The 22,618-nt window shown below is 41.0% G+C and overlaps 1 protein-coding gene across 1 annotated transcript in view; it reads left to right on the top strand.

The window, feature by feature from the left end:
* Nucleotides 1–264: 264 nt before the first annotated feature.
* Nucleotides 265–22,618, top strand: part of LOC309828284 (cadherin-related family member 3-like) — a gene marked incomplete at both ends in the record, with an annotated part of 39,373 nt that continues 17,019 nt past the window's right edge. The window contains 8 exon segments of the mRNA XM_082663532.1: nucleotides 265–433; nucleotides 2,107–2,166; nucleotides 2,169–2,194; nucleotides 14,054–14,148; nucleotides 16,632–16,739; nucleotides 17,726–17,922; nucleotides 19,839–20,016; nucleotides 21,859–22,021. Coding sequence (XP_082519658.1) covers nucleotides 265–433; nucleotides 2,107–2,166; nucleotides 2,169–2,194; nucleotides 14,054–14,148; nucleotides 16,632–16,739; nucleotides 17,726–17,922; nucleotides 19,839–20,016; nucleotides 21,859–22,021 — 996 coding nt within the window.

Here is a 22,618-nt window from a genome sequence, read left to right as displayed (position 1 = left end):
GATCTTCAGTTGCAGCATGCAGACATGCGGGATCTAGTTCCCTGACCAGGGATTGAACCTGGGCCCCCTGCATTGGGAGCGCAGAGTCTTAACCACTGGACCACCAGGGAAGTCCCTGCTTCTACTTTTTAAATGCAAGGTTTTTATTTCTTTTTTTTTAAGTGCTGATTCATAGTGGGAATTATAGATCTAAAATATTCTGTCTACATCTTTAGGAAGCCAGTCATTCATTCCATTATTCTGCATTAAAAAAAATTTTCGTTATTCACCACTGGAGTACCCAAGCTGGACTTTGAGATGGTGGCTCTCTACTCCCTGATAATTTATGCCAAAGACGATCAAGGGGCAACAGCCTCACAGACCATTTTAATCCAGATTGCAGTTGTGAATGAGACACCCATCTTCATCGGATCCCTTGCTCAAAGAGACCAAGGTGTACAGGAAGGACACTGTGGACATATGTATATCGGCATCACACCCCGTGTCCTCTAATAGTGTCATGGTTATAAGAGTGATAAGGTGAATACTGGTAACAAAAATAATGATACATGACTGCCACTTACAGGGCGCTATGTAGCAGGCACTATGCTAAGAGCAACAGATGGATTAGTTTATTTAATGCTGAGAGCACTGGAGGTACGTTCTATTTGCATTCCATTGTATAGATGAGTCACCAGGCTTAGAAAGGTGAAGTAACTTGCTCACTGTTAAGAATTATTCATTTATCTGTTTATTATGTACTAAAATTATTCCTTTATTTGTGTGATGATTTAATGAACAGCATGTCTATGTCATTGAGTTAGATGCTTCATGAAGGCAGGGATCAAGTCCTTTTTTTTTGCAGTATGTGGGCCTCTCACCGTTGTGGCCTCTCCCATTGTGGGCCTAGCCGCTCCGCGGCATGTGGGATCCTCCCAGACCGGGGCACGAACCCGTGTCCCCCGCATCGGCAGGCGGACTCTCAACCACTGCGCCACCAGGGAAGCCCAGGGATCAAGTCCTTTTTGTGCTCTCTCTCTCTCTCCCTCTCTCTTTTTCTCTCTCCCCGTCCCTTTGTATTTGATTTTCACCACATATGAATCTCTTTTTCTCACTCTCTTCTCATTTATTCTCAACTCTGCCTTTTGCTAGGTAGTCAAATATTTAACACCTATGTGTGGACGATCCATGTTCTTTATTAAAAGCGTAAGCATTTGAGGCTTAGATGTGGGGATGGTCACTGACTAGGGACAGTTACTCATCCTGCCTGAGCCTCAAGTGTCCCCAGTAGTTAAACTGAGATATTAGTCCCTTCTTGATGAAAGTCACCTGACGGAGTGTGTTCACAGGCCAACCCTAGTGCCAGGCACACAGGAGGTGCTGAATACGTGTTTGTTTCATTCCGTTCCCTGTTTCAAGCAGAGGATAAACTCCTCAAGGGCAGATCCAAGGTGAACTCATACTCTTCTGACTTCTAAATCAGTGAGCCTGGTGCCAGGCTGCTGGTGGGCACGCCATGCACCTTTGCTTATGGGATGGCCCAGCCAGTGTGCTGACTAGAGTCCAAGCAGGCTGTGGAGATCTTTGCTGCACAAATCCTGTTCCCTTGGCAAAACGGTGCAGCAACTTCTCCGGGGTTGGGTCCTCTCCTCCAGCACTAAGGGGTCTCCCTCTGCCTCAGTGTTCCTGACCCCTGAAGAGTGGTTTGACTAGTAAATATGTAAGTTTATGGTCCCCAATGCTTTAAAAATGGATAGAAAGAAGGCAGACTCCATAATCAGACAATAATGGTACCCAATAACGTATTAGCTGTGTAACCTTGAGTTACTTACTCTTTCTAATCCTCAGTAAAATGGAAATAATAGTCACCAATGGTTTTGAGTGCTTAGCAGTTATAAGCACTCATGAAACATCCAATATTGTTTTTATTTAAATGTATAGACCTCTTTGCTCTATACCTGATACATGATAGACACTTGATAAACGATGTCTATTATTATGATGATGATGATTAATGGGAATCACCCTATAAAAACATCTGTACAGAGCAAGCACAAGGCATTGTTTGACCTAAGATCCAGGATTGAATGAGGAGTTTCTGGACGTCTATTTTGCATTTTCTGGCAGTTACTGAGATGGATGTCCTAGAAGACGCTGCCCCTGGCACAGTCATTTACAGGGCAGCGGCCAAGATCCAGAGGATGCTGTTTTCGAGGTAATTCATGCTCTGGGGCAGAGACTATCAGTGCCTCGTGGTTTTATGTGTGACTGTGTTCACAAACAGAGTCATGGAGATAACCAGATCAATTATGCCCACACTTCATGTTCCAAACATAACTCTTGCCTCAATTATGAGGACGTTTCAGGGGAAAATGAAAGAAGGCTGGGTTGTCTGAGTCATTTCTTCCCTTCTTGTGCGTTTCACTGTGAGCAGGCAGGCCCAGCATGATCCTTAGGTAACTTTTGTCAAAAGATGCCAAGCATTTCATTTCATTCTTGGGAATTTTGGCTACACATACTGTTGGGAAACAGTACAACTTCCTGGCAGAATTAACTTGTATTTCAAAGCACTAGGTCTGGTCCTCAGGCTTGATAACGCCCAAAGAATGAACTTATTTAGAATAGGTGTCCTCTAGGTACAGATACCACGGGAGGGGGATGAAACTGTGGATTTTGTGCCAAGAGGCTTGGATTTAAGTCCCAACTTTACTGCTCTAAGTCTTTTTTTTTTTTACGGTACGCGGGCCTGTCACTGTTGTGGCCTCTCCCGTTGCGGAGCACAGGCTCCGGACGCGCGGGCTCAGCGGCCATGGCTCACGGGCCCAGCCGCTCCGCAGCATGTAGGATCTTCCCGGACTGGGGCACGAACCCGTGTCCCCTGCATCAGCAGGCGGACTCTCAATCACTGTGCCACCAGGGAAGCCCTGCTCTAAGTCTTTTACACGCCTGCTTCTCTGCTTCAGCTGTAAAATTGGGAAAATGATATCTGCTTTGTCTTCTCTCATACTGCTTTCTCACGTGTTATAATGGACTTAAAAGTAGTTTTTCAACTATAAAATATCTTGCAAATGACAGGATTTATATTACTGTCTTAATTTTTGATGTCATATGGAATCGTTATGTCATTATTAGGCTGTAACATTTTTAGCTAATGGATTGATAGACAAGAATATCACGGCCTTAAATTTTTAATGTTGTACGACTTTTCTAAATTGGTGAAAAATTAGAGAATTGTTCATGCTGATGCTGTACTTTCAACATTTACAATTTACTGGTAATGCTACTGGGTCCTTATCCAAGGCAACTTGTCTTTTACAAAATTTTCTTTAAACAATAGATGGCCACTAATATCTGAGGCATTGTCCGTATGGTTTTATAAGGTATTGAACACACTCAAGTAATTACACGAATGAACACTGCTGTTGTCAAGTTCCCCCCCACCACACATTTGTCTTATCCTCCTCCCAAGAGCACAAAACCACATCCAGGATGGGACTGGAAAGGTCACAGCTTCCTTTACAACATGCAATTAAGCCACCTAATCATGCATATTGCTCCAAATCAACCTATTCAAGATTATAGTGTTGAATCCAGCACTGAGCAACTCCAGCCACACGGGCACCAGATATCATATTGCAATTGCTCCCCTGGTGTTCTGCATGGCAGGTCACCCACCATGTTGACATTTTCGTGTGGAAAACACATCACAGTCCAATAGGGCTTAGCTGTGACTTTAATACGCAATCACAGTGACTTACTAGCCAGTGAATGCAAGTAATTCATTTCACATGAAAGACTCCCAAATGCTTGGTCGTAGAGATTAAATGCTTTTGGCCCTGACCCTATACTTTTCTCAGAAGAGAATTGGCTGCTGGGCCATATTTGGAAGTCTCATGCAATGTTCTTTGTGAATCTTACAAAACATGGAATGACATTTCAGTGTTGATATAGGCCGTGGAAACTTACAGTTAGATCCACTCCTACACACATCCTTCTAACACAGGAGATCAGACCAGATGTGTTATTCAAGTATTCATGACTGGGCAACAACTTTCATTTGCATTTGACTTCACATCGGTTCAGAGAAAAACTGGTTCTAATCTGGGAAAGAGCTTACCACTCTTTGGAGTCTGGTGTATGATGATAATAATAATGACATTAATAACTGTTAAGTGTTTATCAGGTGACAGGCATATATCTTATATCATTGAATCCCTGTGTTAATCCCTGAAGCAGATACTACTGTCTATTATGATGTTAAGTAATGGATCAATAAGCTAATGTATTATGCCTTTAATTTATAGATGAGCATCATTAGGCTAATAGGATTAAGCAATTGGCCTAAAAAATACTGTAGTTGAAATTCAAACCCATGTTCCTTTTGCTCTAAAGCCAGTGTGTTTCTTCTCCTACTACCAAAACCATACCAAAGTATATTCCACCAAACACAAGTCCCACCAGATGCTCCAAGAGAAAAATAAAACATCCTATGATCAAATGATTTAGGGAAATGATGTCTACTTATCTCCTCTGAATTCGCAATACCCAGCATATTAAATTCCCTGAGGAGTTCTCTGATAGAGAGATGTTTGTTTAATCTGATTTGTTGTAATTATTAGTCCATAGCACTTTTTTAAATGAAATGTAACACCTGTTAACTTTTCATGTAATGCCTATCGAGCACCCCACAGGGTAGAAAGATTATACTAGATGCTGCTGTAAGATTGATAAAACGTGACATATCTCTGGGGTTGTTATAATGATGAAAGAGGAAATTCTAGATGAAGACCTGGCCCACAATAATTAATGTAACACGAGTGGATTTTTATATATCTAGACTCACTATGTTCCAGGACTAAGATTTTTCATGCTGTACCACCATTGCTACTGTACATGTTCAAAGATCCTTGAAACTCTGGTTCTTAGAGATAGAAAAAGTAAGACCTCTTATCCTGAACAAGCTGAAAATCAAAGACTTTTCTTGGACCCATCAGGAGGAACCAGCACTCCAAAATGTGGACAGACTGGTGAATCCCAAGAGTCACAGCCAATTTCTGCTTACTTGGAGCAGAAACTGCTAGAGCCATAAGCAGGTATAAAGACTTCTCATGGTAATTCTGATGACTTGCTGGAGGCTGAAGGTAGACTACCATGAGACAAAGTGCTGGGTGCCACAGTCTTAGGCGGACCCCACACTTTCATAGTTTTTACCACCAGGAACTCCATTAATTAGGTTTTCACAGTGAAGATTCAAAAAATATCACCTGTGTCTTGGGGCGAGCGAGAGAGAGAAAAGAATCATTGTGAAATAAACCCAGAGCTTTCTCCTAACAAAGCCTACTCTCTTGGAGAGAAGAATTTTCCTGAACCTTATCTCATCTGGATACACACACATACACACATGCCCTTAGGCAAATCATATTCAAAGTTCAGAAACCCGAAGACAAAGAGAAAATCTTGATAGAAGCCACAGGAAAATGAACACCACACCTGAAGAGGAACAAAGGTAAGAAATACAGCAGACTGCTTGTTAGAAACTATGCAAGCAAAAAGAGAGTGGAGTGAAATATTTTAAATGCTCAAAGGAAAAAAAAAATCAACAAGAAGTCTATATCCAGTGAAATTGTCCTTCAAAAGCCAAAGAGGAATGAAGACTTTTTCAGCCAAACACAAACTGAGGAAATTGATTACCAGCATACTTGACCTGCAAGAAATGTCAAAGGAAGTTCATCAGTAAGAAGGAAAATAATGTAGGTAAAAAACTTGGATCTACATAAAGAAAGGAAAAGCATGAGAGAAGAAAGAAATAAAGGTGAAATAATTTTCAATTTTTAGTTCACTAAAAGATAATTTTATTTAATAGTAACAATGTAGTAGAAGATTATAGCATATTGTTAAGTGAAATGAAAGTCAGCAGTATCACAAGCAGCAGGAGAGAGGAATCGGGAATACCCTGGTATAAGCTACCTATACTGTTATTGTTGCAGTTTCTAGAAAGCAATATAGTGTTATGTGAAGCTACGTTTAGGTTAGTTAAAAATGTACATTAGAGGGGATTCCCTGGTAGCGCAGTGGTTGGGAGTCCACCTGCCGATGCAGGGGACACGGTTTCGTGCCCCAGTCCGGGAGGATCCCACATGCTGCGGAGCGGCTGGGCCAGTGAGCCATGGCCGCTGGGCCTGTGTGTCTGGAGCCTGTGCTCCGCAACGGGACCGCAACGGGAGAGGCCACAACAGTGAGAGGCCCACGTACCACAAAAAAAAATAAAATAAAATAAATTTTAAAAAATGTACATTAGAAATTGAGGCAATAACAAAAAAATTAAGACGTGAAACTGATATGCTAATAAAGAAGACAAAATGGAATCATATAAAATGTTCAGTTAAAACAAAGAGGGAAACAACAAAGGACAATTGCAGTGAATAGAAAACAGTTACAAATGTGGTAGATATGAATTCAACTAATACAAATGGTCCAAATGCATCAATTCAAAGACAGAGATTGTCAGAGTGGATGAAGACAAAAACAAAAACAAAAAAAAGGCCCAACTATATAACGTCTGTAAGAAACATACTTTAAATATAAAAACACCAACAGGCTCAAAGTAAAGGGGTAGAAAAAGAAATACCATGTTAACAGCAATTCCTGGAAAGCTGGAGTAGCTATATTAATTTCAAACAGAAAGTGGGGAGTAGGCAGCTAGGGAATTTCCAGAAAGGGCAAGTCAGCAATATCTGGGGTCCATCTAGGGATGATTAAAAAATGGCTGCAGATAGAAGATCCCCCTGCTTTCCCACCCCATAGTACTGAAATCCCTGGGTGACTTGAAGCTGACCCTACTCCTCCGCACAGAGGTCTTTCCAATGCTTCCCTGGGTCTCCACTGTACCCCAACTCTCCATGTCACACTCCATTCATATTACCAACCCCTCCCCCCATGTGACCATCTTAACCTTCCTGGTTCCATGGTGGTGGGAGTAGTGGTGGTAAGGGGGTTGCATGTGGCTTTTTCTATTATCAATTACATAGAGAGGCAGTTTTAGAAACCTATGTACATTGTCTCAATTCAATTTTGCTTTAAGAATCCTACTTCCTGGGGAAGTATAGATGCCTCTGACTGTCATGAACAGGAAGTAGCAGGGAGAGAGCTATCTTGCTCAACATGTGTTCTGTCTTTTCCTTTCTTCATGGCAAAATAAACTTATTCCCTCAGAGTTAGTTTTCAGAGTACTATGTTGTGCCTTACTGTGTCTATCAAAACAGTTAATTAGTAGCTTGTAAAAATAAACCCTGGCTTTGAGGACAAGAAACGGCGGGACAGTGGGAGAGATGAGAGTAGGGTTGAGGGTGAGAAGGATGAAAGTTAGATAAAATGGGACTATTTTCATGAAATAAGATTTAATCACTCTATTTCAAGGTAAAATATCTCATACAAGGTATTCCAAAGTTAGTGACAAATCTTAGAACATAGATCTTGGATATATATCGTTATTTCATTAATAAACTTTTACTTTCTTTTGGGCATTATGTAATAGGATAAGGAAATAATCAGCTAACTAAACCAGCATACTAATAACTTGCTGGAAAGATTTTTTTTTTAAATTCCAATAAAGAATAATTTCTGGAAGTTTCACGGTAGCCCTTTAAAGATAAAAGATATACCATTTAGGGGCTTCCCTGGTGGCGCAGTGGTTGAGAGTCCACCTGCCGATGCAGGGGACACGGGTTCGTGCCCTGGTCCGGGAGGATCCCACATGCCGCGGAGCGGCTGGGCCCGGGAGCCATGGCCGCTGAGCCTGCGCATCCGGAGCCTGTGCTCCGCAACGGGAGGGGCCACAACAGTGAGAGGCCCGCGTACCGAAAAGAAAAAAAAAACAAGATATACCATTTAATGACAAAAAGAAATCTGTTTCTATGGTTTTATTATTTTTCCCTCTGATATGTACAATGAATTATTGCAGCCCACAGATTTTATATGGAAATAAATAATATTTTCCGTTCAGTCAAGTATATTGACTGAAAGCTGACGATGATCAGATTTTTATGGTAAAGTGATATTTGGATCTTCTAAGAGGCATAATTAGTGATGGAATCATCAAAAGACTCAACAGTTATACTGCAGTAGAGCTTATAATTACGGACCTGAGGATTTTAATTATATACTCCTATGGTATAACTCAGCTGTAAAAACAAACATTAAAGGGAGAAAAAGATCAGTCTATTGAGTTAGAAATCAGAATATGTAAATTTTGCTTCATAATTTGGGGTGGCAATTCTGGTTTTAATGGCCTGTTTTTAAGTATAATCATTTTAGGGAAAAGGCCCATGTTTCCTTTGGATAGCATCTACACTTTCAATTTTTTAAGTTTCATTTGTGTGGGAGGGGCATTCCTACAACTCAATAGCAAAAAACCCCCTAATGACCCAATTTAAAAATGGGCTGAGGACTTGAACAGACATTTTTCCAAAGACATACCATGGCCAGAAGTCTATAAAAAATGCTCAATGTCGCTAACCATCAGGGAAATGCAAATCAAAAACACGAGTTATCATCTTAAGGGTCAGTATGGCTGTTATAAAAGAAAACAACAACAACCAAACAAACAAAAACAAAGACAGCAAGTACTGGCAAGGATGTGGAGAAACTGGAAAGCTTGTACCCTGTTGATGGGGATGCACAATGGTGCAGCCACTATGTAAAACAGTATGGAGGTTCCTCAAAAAATTAAACGACACATGATTTAGCAATCTCACTTCTGGGTATGTATCCAAAAGATTTATTTCTGCGTTGCTCCAATGGCCTGGTCTTCTACCCTAACCTCACCTTAAACTTTCATCTCTTTGTGACACCAAGAGAAAGGGGGGAAAGGGTTAAATCCTACAATATGACATTCTTGTCAAGTTCTGGTATGTGAAGAAATATATCGTTTTGGCATATACTAGCTAAATGAATTTGAGAATTGAGATAATTATCTGGGTTATTCAAGCTAAAGAAAAACTTTGCTTAGAATGGTATATAATTGGGGAAAACAGTGATTTTAAGAAAAGCTTTAATTACCTAGAAAAAAAATCTTTAATTCTCCACACGAAAGGCAGATGTTTGGAGAAAACCACAGTCATATTTTTAATAAATATTTTTTTGGAGTATTTACTTTGTAATTACATCACTTGCACCATCCTCCACAAGATGGCATGCAAGTTTGTAACATACTTTAGCCAGTAGTCATGCTCTTGCTAAATGATCTTGTAACAATTACACTGACTCACATCAGACAAGTTAGTTTTTTGCCTTACAATTTGCAAGTATATACATTCAAGCAATGTTTTCAATAGGTAAAGACCATTGCCTTTCAGAGATGCATATCAAAATGTAATTATTTGAAGAATGTGTGAATAGAAATCAGTAATTTAAGTCTATTCATACAAGGCAATTGAAGATTTGGCCATGACTAGCCTATTCAAAGTCCACGTTGTATTGAAGTTTCAAGAAAAGACAAAACAAACAAAAGTGTTCTGCTGTTCATGTTCGAAAAGACATTTTTATGAGACTGAGAAAGGAATTGTAAATAAAATATTTGGGTTTTGGAGGATTTATTTCGTTCTTTTAAAGTATGCCTGAAAACATTTCCTGGGACAACTGGGAAGCAGCATGTCGATTTATCTGAATATTACTGTGGTTCTTTACCTTTGCGGCAATAATATAGTCACTTGGGATGCTTTAATAAAACACAGATGCCAGGTTCCCTCCTCAGACTAAATCAGAATCGCTGGAGGTGGGATCCAGGCATCCGTGTTTTTAAAAACTTGCCCAGGCAATCTAGTGCTATCTTAGATATCAAAGTTCTCTGAGAGTACCTACTGTGATTGCCTTCTCATTTGCTTGTGGCAGGCATCACTAATCGAACGTGACACTTTTCCAACCGGAGCTCGTGGTCTTTCTCAGTAAAATGCTCTGCGTAGCCCTTACCAATCAATTCAGAGTTGAAATGAATCCTACTTGCTATCAGAATTATCAAAGAATATGGGACAGTGAACTGTTCCGTGGAAGGTGATGGGTTTCTTAATATGGTAACTATCTCTGCTCCCTAGCCTGAGTCAGCCGAACAATTGTTTTCAGCTGCTTGTAACAGAGGACGTTTTAGAGACTGTAGGGGATAATAGCCATACTCTTCCCAGATCTCCTTGGATACCTTTGTATCTTTTCTGTGTGATGCTCCCCGCTTGCTTCCGCCAACTTCAATGTGTTTTTGCTTCCTTCAGCAAGAGGAGGACGGTCCTTGGACTTTTCTTGCACTTCCAAGGGCAGGAAGCACCTGGGAATTGCCATCTCTCTGGGGTAGCCCTTAACAACTGAATGAGGGGTGCAAGGGTAGGAAAGCCCCATCTCCTTTTCTTTGAGTGGGGAAAACTCAGGGGCATGAGGTCCCCTCCACAGCTTCCCTGTGGCATCAGGCTGAAACTGCTTCTGTGGGCTTTGGAGGTAGCAATTTGCTTGGCTTCCTCCCCTTCTCCGTCCTGTTTCCCCAACTTCCACTTTAGTCTTCCTGGAGTACTTAATGAATAAATCTCTTGCACAGAAATTTTCACCTGTGGATCAGTTGCTGGGGAATCCCTAAGACGGAGGCTAAAATTTAAGGCCACTGGACTCTAGGAGCATCTATATAAACCATTCTTTAAATCATGCAGAGTTAACCCATCTGGTGGAAACCTGTGAAAGAGTGTGTGTGGTAACTAACTCTGCTTTCTAGTACAAGTTGGCCCAGCAATTGTTTTCAGCTGCTGTAACAAAGGAAGTTCTAGAGGCAGTATGAGATAATATCCATGCTCTTCCCAGATCCCCTTGGATACCTTTGTACCTTTCAGTGCATGAAAAATGTGGGACCTAAATAGACTACTGATGGGTGAGAAGAGGTAGGATGTGCTGTATCAATAGATCTCAGACGTGACTGCACCGTGAAGATATCCAAAGAGTTTCGAAAAATACTGATGCCCAGATGACCACCCCCCCCGCCCCCGCCCAGAGATTCTGATTTCATTAATCTGGGATGTGGTCTGAACATTGGCATGTTTAAAGTTCCCCAAGTGACTGTGCTGTACAGCCAAGGTTGACAATCACTCTAAAAGAACCAACTTTAGGGTACCTAGAAGTCACTCTTGTCAGCCTGTTAAAAATTTACATTACCAGGCTTCCCTGCCCCAGGTATTCTGAATCAAGTAGGTCTGCGTATCTAATAAACACTTTTGGAAATTTCGTCCATATATAAAAGTAGAGAGAACAGTGTAATGAATTCCCACTGAATCCCAGCTTTAACGGTTGACTCGCGGATGAAGGTTCTTAATGCGTAGGTGGTCCTTGAGCCACAGGCCGAGAAACATTGCAAGATGGTTTGTAAAGTTAGCTTTTCAGATGCTATAACTGCTACCAGGTGTATAATAAATACCTGGGAAAGTCCGCTGGGAACATCTGGCTCGGTCCCGGGATGGCAAATCTGTTTCAACTTGCATACCCTCTCTGATGGATAGAGAAGGCTTCTGAGGCAGAGTCTAGGTTCAACCAGCAAAGATACCATGATCAGCACTTCATTAAAGGTCTGTAACTTTAGCTAGCCACTGGGACAATGTGTTAGACATGGTTAATAAGGCTTTGTTCTAGAAAGAATGAGGGCTCTAATATTCCAGTGTAAGTGTATAGGTAGCAAACTATTCCTATTGTTTATGAAGTGAATGTAACAGAGTGCTCTAATAGGACTGAAATGCAAGGTTATACTAACATAATTAATGTTTAGTCTAGAATCGTATCCTTTATAGTTTGAAAATATTTTCTTGAGAATGTGTCTCTCTTATAAAAAGGTTTTGTAGGTGATCTGTGATTAGCCAGTATTTGTGCTTTAAAAACATCACAGAATGTCTTGTTATGAAAACATTTAGATCATACTTCTGTACTAATTTCCTTCAAGAAAATATTACCTTGGGACAAACTATTAAGTTCACACAGTATTTCAGCAAAGAGTTCAGATTCTAATGTCAGCTAGCCTAGTGGACCAGGGCTCGAACCCGTGTCCTCTGCATTGGCAGATGGATTCTTAACCACTGCGCCACCAGGGAAGCCCCACATTTGTTTTTATTAACACAGAAAAATCCAGAAGAATCCTGTCACTGCTCCTGAAGCACGGAGGCCCTAACTCTCTTTGCTGGGCTTGGCCTGTAGTTTGGGCTCTGACATTTCTAATCCCTGAGCTTCTCTGAGAGCAAATAGTCATGAACAAGCCTTTCAGAGAAGGGAATAAACTGGATTTTGAAGGTAAGTCCATCCAGAAGGACGTAAAGCTCCCCTTGCCATACTTCCCCCCCATGAGATGTTGTCATAATTCTGAACCTGTGATGAGACTGCCATTGTTATTCTTGTGGCTGAGATACTTCTGTACCAGTTGATGGTGGTGTTATAGATAAAATGGAGAAAAATGAATCTAAGGTGCCTGGTTCCGCAGGGAGTTAATTTCTCATCCCTTGGACTAACTTCCTGTGCTGGGGATCGTTCATTTCGGTGGCTTTCCCAGTGATGGCCCTGGCTGCCTAGCAACCGTCAGCTCCAACCTTCTCCGAACAATGGCAGCTGTTCATAAAAGTGCCATCGATTTTTTTAAAGACCGTTTCATTTTATGAAAAATTAAACCTCATAAAAATACAGCTTCCCGCTATACGTTGTTCCCAAACAACTGTTGACAACTCTGTAATGTAGAAATTGAATTGAGAACTGCCAATTCTTGAGTCGTTACACACATAAATGTGGGTGTCTTTCAAATAATCATGTATTTTTACATATAACCAGTGCTTTTGAGCACTCTCAAGTAATGTAACTACCAGCCATCCTTCGTCCTTCCACCATGAAATGGGCATCATTATTCCTCTGTTTGCCCAAAAGTAAGTATTGATTTTCCTCCAGTTCCTGAATGCTAATTTCTACAACATTGTTCTACAGAAAAAGCAGAACTCAATTCCATCTTATTTTTATGTGTAGAAATGGATGGTATGAATTTAAATTCATCAGAACACTGTGATTCATCAGAAAATCAATAAATTTAAAAGGTCACAAATGTCTCCAAAAGATTTTTAGGCAGCTTTGCAATCCTCCTGGGTTTAGTCTTCTCTATTAAATTATCTCTGGGTCTACACAATTATTAAACCAGTAGTGCTTGGTATAATTAACTACTGATATTAATCCTCCCACGGATTTTTTTTTTTTGCCCCAGCTTCTTCTAATCATTTGATTCTTACCTATTCTAGAAACCTTGACCACACCTACCCTCGTTGGCAAAAAACAAAACAAAGAAAGCATTTTTCTTGGGGATGCAGTGTGCTGAGCAAAGAGGCATTATGGAAAGCTCAGCTCTCAGACTGGAGGCAAGCCACTTGAATTTTCTAAGCCTCAGAATTCCTATCTGTGAAATGGGGAATACTATCAGTATCTATGGCAGAGTTGTGATCAGTAAAAGACAATGTATTTGCAGCATTTAACAGAAAACTAGAAGATAGTATAAATGAAAGTCAAAGAAAAAAACAACTTAATAAAGGACTGCCTGTACCTACATACATAAAATGAGATGAACAGACATCCCAATATTTCCGTTTTCCCCTTCCACAGCTCTGTCCCCCAAGTCCCCCACCCCCGACAAAAAGTGTACCTTCAGCACCACCAAATGAACACAAAATAATCTCTAAGTTCTCATTAGACAGTCATCATGTTTTTCTAAATCTAACTCCTTTTTAATTTTAGCTTTGGTTGGAGTGTGAAAAATGTTCAGATAACATAGGGAATGTATTGTATTAGGAAAATCTAGTTTTAATATTTAAGGGCAAATGATCTGGCTTGAAGTCAGTTGAATGGAGTACAATTTCATCATCATCATCATCACTGGCAAACATTTAAGGAGGATCTTCTCATGTGGGGTGGGGGGGAGGGAGGGGGTGGCCCAGAGCACAAAGAGATTTCAGTCCTGGTTCTTGCAGGTGGGCGTAACCTAGCTATGTCAATGTCTCTGCAATATTTTCCTTTCTCTTTCCTGTCCAACAAACAGTACTTCCTTTCCTCGCAGGGCTCTGGCTTCACAATCGACAGCACTGGAACAATTTCTACATCAGCAGTTTTTGATTTTGAGCGCAAAGCTAGAAGGTAAATACTGCTACTGGCTTTTCATTTACCCAAAATGCCTGCCCTTTGGTTCATATTTCCCTTTTCAAGAGTATTTCACCCCATCTGGCCTTAATGTGCTCCCAAATGAGGATGCTTTTGGCATTGCCTTAGATATGAAATCATCATCTAAACTGTAATTGCGCAATTACTGGTTTAGGTATAGATGTGGCTATTCTGGCCTTTCTCTGAATCATCCACTTTCTTCAGCTCTAAGCAACAAGGTGATTTCGGTGATGGCGTTTGTGACCTGCCATAGAAGGCGGTGGGGACTTCCCTCCAGATGGCTGGGACACAGAATCCATTTACGATGTAATCCAGCAGCTTTGAAAAGTTAATGGACTGACAATTTCTCCTTATTTCCTGCATATCTGCCGAAGGGGATTGGTTCATAGTTATTATTTCTACTTTTATAATGTTTTTTATGACCACCCTTTTCAGTCTCATGTTCTGCATCTACGTGCTCTATGGGAAAACAAAATGGACCTTTAAACCATTCCAATTAGCTTGCTCCTGAATCTCTTAAGGACATTCTTCCTGATTATGAAAATTGAGGATGGGATATATCCTGTCTTAGCATCTTCAGTAAAACAGACTGAGGGTTCAAAAATGGGATGTGACTGAAGTCCGCAGGAGAAGAACACTCCTAAATTTGTATTATCATTATATATTTGGGAGGTAGAAATTGCCAAAATCTTTATCCATTTCCCCTTACGCTCAAAATCCTCTGCCCCCACGTTTATCTGATCACATAAATAGCTCTGGAAATAATGGATAATGTCCGTAACAGTTTTCTTTTTTTCTTTTGTTGGCCTGGCATAATCATGGAAAAATGATGATGTGTATTCAAGATATTTACAAATCTTAAATTTGTTAACAAATTGGAGTAAAACTTACTAATGAGAGTTTAAGAAATTAACTTTTTTTCTTGATAAGGGAAAACTAAAGCTTTCCTTTTTTTCAGCATCTTTGAAATCAGAGGAGCTGGCACTGAAAGCCTGAAGCTCTGTTTGAAGAATTTGAATAAATAATTCTTTGGCTAAAATTTTGCAGTGGATTTGCACTAAAACTTTACAGAGAGCACACTACTCCTCAATTTTCCTAACTCCAGAGTTTCCAGGGTCACTGAGCAGACCTATAAATGGGAGGAAAGGAAATTTTGGAATGCCTCATTGGCAAGGGAATCATCAATTCCCTCTCTTTAAAGGAGATCTAGGGGCTGTGAAAGCACTTGTTCAAATCCATATGAAAAAGTTAGCAAGGCTCATGTCTTCCTTATTCCTTTGCAGTCTACTCTTCAGCATCCAGCTAGACCAAATGTAATCCTGCCCACACCTTATTCCTGCTCTTCTTGTGGTTAAGACTTCCCAGAATTATGAAAGAAATGTCTCTATTCTCAAAAGTGGATTGGCTTTATGATTTTTGTCAAGAGTTGTCTCCTAAATAATCATCTTTTTGTAAGAGAGGTTTTAAAATAAGAGGAAAATTGAGAACTGATTTGATTTTTAGGATAAATAGAAGTAAAACATTAATTCTGGTCTCGATTGTCAGTATATTTCAAGTTAAAATAGATTTTTTTTTTACTGGAAAGGTGACCAACCGTCCTGGTTTGCCTGGGAAGTTTCTCTGATGTGTGTGGGACTTTCAGTGCTAGACTGGATAGTCCTGGGCAAATTGGGACCATTGGTGACTCTAGGACACAGTTTATGGGTGTCAACATTCATCTTTCCATCAGGATATATTCTGTACTTTCATTCTTCAAACCCGTAAATATCTCTGCTGAGATAAAAACCCTTTAATCATCTAACCGGCTTAATATTTCCCCATTGTCGTTACGTTACTTTGAAGTGTTTTTAACACCTTCTCCTTTGCATTTGTCAATCAGTTTTCCATATTGAAAAGTCAATGTTTAAAGGTAAGAACCCATACCCATAGCTTTGTTTGCTCTACCACTCTAAGGAATTCCCTTCAATTTTGTATGATTGATGGGGATTAACAGACTTTTCTAAGTTTCTGCCTGTCTTTTCAATGGATTTAACTAATATGGTTCCTAACAAAGTGTTAGCCATTTCCAACTGTTAAAACAACTTGTATGGGCTTCCCTGGTGGTGCAGTGGTTGAGAGTCCGCCTGCTGATGCAGGGGACACGGGTTCGTGCCCCAGTCCGGGAAAATCCTACATGCCGCGGAGCGGCTGGGCCCGTGAGCCATGGCCGCTGAGCCTGCGCGTCCGGAGCCTGTGCTCCGCAACGGGAGAGGCCACAACAGTGAGACGCCGGCGTACCGCAAAACAAAAACAAAAACAAAAACAACACAGACAAAAAAAAACAACTTGTTTGACTGACATTTTAACTAAATGAATCAATTGTTTCCACTGGTCAGTTAAAGTCCAATAGATTCTATTTCTGTGAAAGTCTGTCAGTTATTATAAAATCTTAGCTGTCTTTCCTGTGGCTGCCCTTTCAGTTTCTCACTAGTTATTAAAGTGATTGATCCCGGAGGACTGTTTACTGCTGGGAATCTAAAGATTTTCCTCGTCAATGTCAACAATAAGGACCCCATTCTTACCTGCAGGTAAGGAAATAAAATGTATTCTACTAATTTGGCCTTGAAAATTGAATATGAAAATGTAGTCTCTGAAATTCATTAGTGAAATTTCCATTAGAATGAAATGGTTTCTTTTTTTTTTTTTTTTTTTGCTGAGAAGGAAAATAAGTCAGATGTAAACAATCTCTTAAGATTCCAAAGAAAAGGCTTTCTTAATAACTGAAAGCAAAGTAGTTTTGTTTTTTTTGGGTTTTTTTTGCGGTACGTGGGCCTCTCACTGATGTGGCCTCTGCCGTTGCAGAGCACAGGCTCCAGACGCGCAGGCCCAGCGGCCATGGCTCATGGGCCCAGCCGCTCCGTGGCATGTGGGATCTTCCCGGACCGGGGCAAGAACCTGCATCCCCTGCATCGGCAGGAGGACTCTCAACCACTGCGCCACCAGGGAAGCCCCAAAGTAGTTTTTTAAAGTATAAAATATATTAAAATTGCAACAGAAGTAGGTGTTATTAGTGCAATATGTTCTTAGTATCTGATGGGCTGGATTCTCTTTTACTGCCCTCAAGGAAAATTCTGGTGATAATTATCACCAGGGAGTTTATAACCATATTAAGGGAACAGCATTTTTAAGAAACTGGTTCTTACAATATAGGGCTAAGAGCACAATGGTTAAGCATACAGTCTCTAGAGCCAGATAGGCTAGGGGTCAAATCCTCTCTTAGCCACCTTGGTATTTACTTCTTAGAGTTACTTAATTTCTTAAAATCTCTTTCCACATTTGTAAAATGGTACCAACTTCCTGGGGCGGCTGTGAGGAATAAATGAGAAAACATGGAAAGTGGTTAGCGTTGTGTCTAGACTCTAGGCAAGTGCTCAGCAAATGGGTTAATACCATGGTCCATAGTTTCCACTTTCATCATTACTACCTCTAGTCCCTACCCCTCCAACACCATAAGAGGTGGAGAACAATATACACCAAACAAATGCCACTCTAATTGTCTCCTCTTTAAAACAAGATTATTCAATATGGAACATGCTATTTTGAGTGTTACCTCTGTAAACTCAACTCTGCACCATAAAGTCGACACCACACTGGATGAGGAAATTCCAACTGGGGAAACAGTTGGAGTATGCCAGGCAACCGACGAAGATTACTTCGGAGGCTTAACCTTTGAACTAGACCCAAGGAATGCTTACTTTGCAGTTGACAAAGGTAGGTTGAGATTGTTCAAATTCTCTCTCTTATTTCCTACTCTTATCATCTATATTACATCTCCTCTGCAAGACTGAGTTCCTTGAGGGTAGATACCAGATTGTCTTCATTTTCAGAACCCCTACAAGAAGCAAATGGTAGATGCTTAATATGCATCTGGTGCATAACTTTTGGCAAAACCTAGTTTTTTGTCCACTCATGAGCTAACCTGTGCCTCTTCATGGCTGCTACAGAATGAGGACCTTAGCTCTTCCACTCTACTGACCTTCTAGTTCATCTTTTCAGACCTAGATCCTTCTTCTCTCTGCTCTACGTTCAAGTTTTTGTGAGAGAGAATCGGTTTGAACTTTCTAGAGTTAGTCATTCACTTCTTGTCCAATCAGCTGTGGCTGAGGCTGGGGTGGGGTGTGGGTCAGATTATGTGGAATGTAAGGCTTCTTCCGGGGCCGAGCAGAGAAGACAGGTGCCCATCTTTAGCACATCTGCAGGTTTAAGCCATTGTAGCAGGTGTTGTCTGTGTCTTCAGGCCTTAGCATTTTGGTGGCCTGACTTCTAACTGCCAGTAAGTATCTGTGTTTCTTTGCTTGAGCGATGATTTGGGGTCTGACATCTGCCCTGTCCCTTCTCCACAAAGAGCAGGTTAGAAATGTTGGGAAAATACTACCCACCCCCACAAGCTCTCAACCAATCACTGAAGAGAATGGGTGTATGAATACTCCAGCTCCTTGCCCTTGGAGGGACGATTCTGAGCACGTGTTTTGTGCTGGCTTCCAGAGTTCCCCAGGGGTATTAAGCTCTAGTTGCTCAGAGCAATAACTTGTCTGATAATGAATGCATTTTTTTTTTTTTTATCAGCAGGCTTTCCTTTACTATCTCACTTCTCCCGTGCCACAGTGCCCTGGCTCTCCTCCCACATGAACTACTTGCACTCAAATTCTTATCCCAGGTTCTGTTCCGGGGGTGGGGGGAGCATCCCAGTGAAGGTGGCCATCATCCCCTCTAACCTGAATTACTGCATAGATCTCTTAACTGGGCTTCTGCCTTCCCACTTCCCCCCTCCAATACTCTGAGCAGAGCAGCTAAAATGAGTTTGTTTAAAAGCCAGATTGGATCTCTGTAAAATTCTCCTGTAATTTTCTTTGCACTTGGAGTGCAATCCAGACTTCTTACCTCATCCCCAAGACTGTGTTTTCTCTGGCCACTGCCTCTCTCTCCAACCTCATACTGTTCCTTGTCTCCCCTGGTCCATTACATTAGTCGGCAGCCAAATGACTAAGCTGACTGCCTTGAGACCTCTGTCCTTGCATTTTTCAGAACCTCACCCTTAGACATTGTTTTTAATCACATCACAGTTTTCATTTCCTTAATAATGTGACTATTTGAATTTCTTTTCTTGTTTACACTTGTTTAGTGTTGGCCTCTCAGCCCAGATTGTTAATTCCATAAAGGCAGGGATTTAATTGTGGCTCATACAGTGCTCAAGACAGTTTCTGACACATAGCTGGCACTCCACAAATGCTTGTTGAAATTGAATGAATGCATGGATTGACTGGGTGGAAGGAGGTCTGATAAGTTATGACCTCATTACTGTGTTTTCATGGATGATGTTCTCTCTGCTGGGAATGATCTCTACTTGCCATTTCCTTATCCTACATATCCTTTAAGGGCTAAAATAAGGACCACCTCTTCTAGAAAGTCTTCCCTGTTCTGCTAAGCCAAAACCCTTTTTTTGTTTTGCTACTTGCTAACAGAATATGATTAATGAGGGTATTTTGTGTCTACCTTTTGAGTCAGATTCTTAATTCTAACGAATAGGGCATAATTCACACTTTACTTTTTCCATCACTATATAATAAAGTAATTTTGAGAGTGACAGCCTGGGCCAGTTTGCAGCAAGATGTGCTGTTTTGTTACAGAGCGTGGGACTGTGGTTACTGCTTCTTGCCTTGATGTGGAGAGAGCTGGGTTTGCATGTGCTCAGTCCTTCTCCATTAAGGCTTGTGACCATGACCAGTGGTATGCGGCCATTCCAGTGACTGTCTATATCCACGGCATTAACGACAATGCACCTTGCTGTGATCGATATCTGATCAGGTGAGCTGAGATGGGTGGTCAGGGTTAAACATTTTAAGTGAGTGGAAAGCAGAGGCGTTGCTATGTTTATTGGCTCAGCTGGATATGTGGTTGGTGATCACAGTGACTCTTGTTTAATCTCATATTCTGGTCCTCAGAAATGACCTGTTGAAATCTAGGTTTCCTGGATCTGACAGTAAGTTGTTGATAGCTTAAGTTTTGGAGTCACAGACCTGGCTTGGCATCCTGGTTCTATCACACGTGAGCTCTGTGATCTTGGGTAATTTACTGAAACCCTTTGATCTTCAGTTTCTTTCTTTATAAAATGGGATAACAATAATACTTACTCTTTAGGGTGGTTGTGAAGAATAAATGGGATAATTTATAAAAACATTCTCAGCACAGTGCTGAGCTTGTGGTGTGAATTTAATAAATGTTATTTATCACAGTTTCACAATCCCTTATTTGGAAACTTTGGCACTGGCTATGTTTCAAGATAAAGATTTTTTTGAATTTTAGAAAGGTAATATGGTGTGTCTATCATATATTTTGCAAGTGCCCACTATTCACATCAATGAATAGCACTGCAGTGGTACATAGAAACAGTCACACTAAGTGGGACAAAAAAAGATCTGGCAGGTCAGGTTAGGCCAGGCTTTGATGATCTCAATAAATTATGAGAAAATCCTGAGTTCTGGGCTTTTGGATTTTGGAATCCGGATAAGGGATTATGGGGTTGTATTTCTGTCAGTATGGCTATTTTTATTATTTGAAGCTCAGTCTCCGGACCTACGTTTCTGTCACTTTTCTGTGTCTCCCCTCCCCCCTCCAACCAATCTCTCAACTACACATAGGACAGCTGTCCCACCCCACCTCATGCCCTGTTTCCTAAGCCTTATTCCTGATTATCTAATGAGAACTAAAACCTAGCTTCTGCTAATTACAAGCCATGTGGCTTTGTTTGGGCCCCACTTACTCTGCCTTTGGAATCGAGATGATAACTGCATCTACCTCATAGCATTGGTTTAAGAATCAAATACAATGCTTGGAATCTGTTCTGTATAGGAGTTGGCAGACACTCAGTAAATGATACCTTCCTTTTCCTTTTCTTTCTCCTTCTTCTCCACCCCCTCCTTCCCCGGGATTAGAGTTAATTAACCGAACACCTGCTACATGCTGACCCCAGTGCTATAGCCCCTGGAGGTGACAGGAGTATTTGCTATGCTCCTTTGTTGTAAGGAGGTTGTATCTTGTCAGGATGATATGAGGAATACACGTAAAAAGACTGTAAAAAATACAAGATGATTTTACATTAAAAGAAGAACACGTGGGACTAGAGTATTCAGGGGAGCTTTCTCAAGGGGTGAGAGCTATGTGAGTCTTTGAAGAATGACTAGGATTTAGAGGTTGGAGGCTTAAAAGTGAGCATTTGGGGCAGAGGGATCCCAGTGAAGAAATGGGTGACTATACAGAGATAGAAGTAAGTCCACTATGACCGCTAGGTTAAGATTGTCCCTCTTGAGCACACCATGCAGATGCTGTAGATTGGAACAATCTCTGAGAATTATCTGATTCCAACCTACGCCTGCTCTATTGAGGTGATGTCCCTGATAGACTTCCAAACAAGTACCCAGCTGGGTGTAGAAAGGAAATACTCCCAGAAAAGGAACAAAGTCAGACCAAATTCATAGCACCTGTTGGGAAATGGCTCCCAGATGATGCTTCATAGCTGAACTGTCTGTCCCAGGATAAGTAGGGCCGTCACACATGTGCATTATCCAAACTAGTGGATATTTATGGGAAAAGCATTACCTTTTAAGACTATCCACCTAAAGTGTTTTTTCTCCTTGCAAAATAAAACAGGTACACAGGCAAAGAGATGACTGCAAAAGATATAGTAGTTGCAAAACTCTTGTGTCATGACCTTGATGAACCTCCTGATGTGATCCATTACGCTTCTAGCTTGGGGGCCATTGGTTCTGGACAACTCTTTGAGCAAGTGCCAACTGCTGGAAATTTCATCCAGGTGAGCACCAGGTGCTGCATCTCCAGGGAGTTTTTTTCCCCAAGGAGATGGAGTCATTTCATGGCCACCGTGTAGTTAGTGTTGGTAGACTCTGCAAAAGGAGCTGGGACACAGCAGAGAGGAATCTGGCCTTCTCTGCTGTCTTGCTGGAAGGCATTTGGGCAAGTCCTTCATTATTTGTTGCCAACCATCATTTTCTCCTTCTTGTCACGAGTACAATATAATTTACTTCCTATTTAGCTGGGGAAATGAATCGGAGGCTAAAAATCACACTGATTTCCTTAAAGATAAGTCTGCCTACACGTGTGATGATGGCTGATTCTCCTGGCACTGGGAGTGATAGATCAGCTCCTTCTTTCCCCACCCTCTTGAGATTGTAAACCTTCACCGTTAGCAGAGGATGGACACAGTAAGCTTTTTTTTTTTTTTTTTTTCCCCTTCACAAGATGGAATTCTGCTTTGGGAGAATCCTCCTTCTAATTTCCACGGGTCTTTTTTTCAAAGTACCAATCCCTGTTAGGTTGGCTTAATTGTTCCTTAACCAAAACATCACCAGATACTCCCCCTCAGCCAGAAGACATGGCTGAGAAAGCCACT

Source organism: Grampus griseus (genome assembly GCF_964374135.1).
Source record: "Grampus griseus genome assembly, chromosome: 10".
NCBI classification, from domain to species: Eukaryota; Metazoa; Chordata; class Mammalia; order Artiodactyla; family Delphinidae; genus Grampus; species Grampus griseus.
This window is presented reverse-complemented; position numbering and strand designations above follow the sequence as displayed.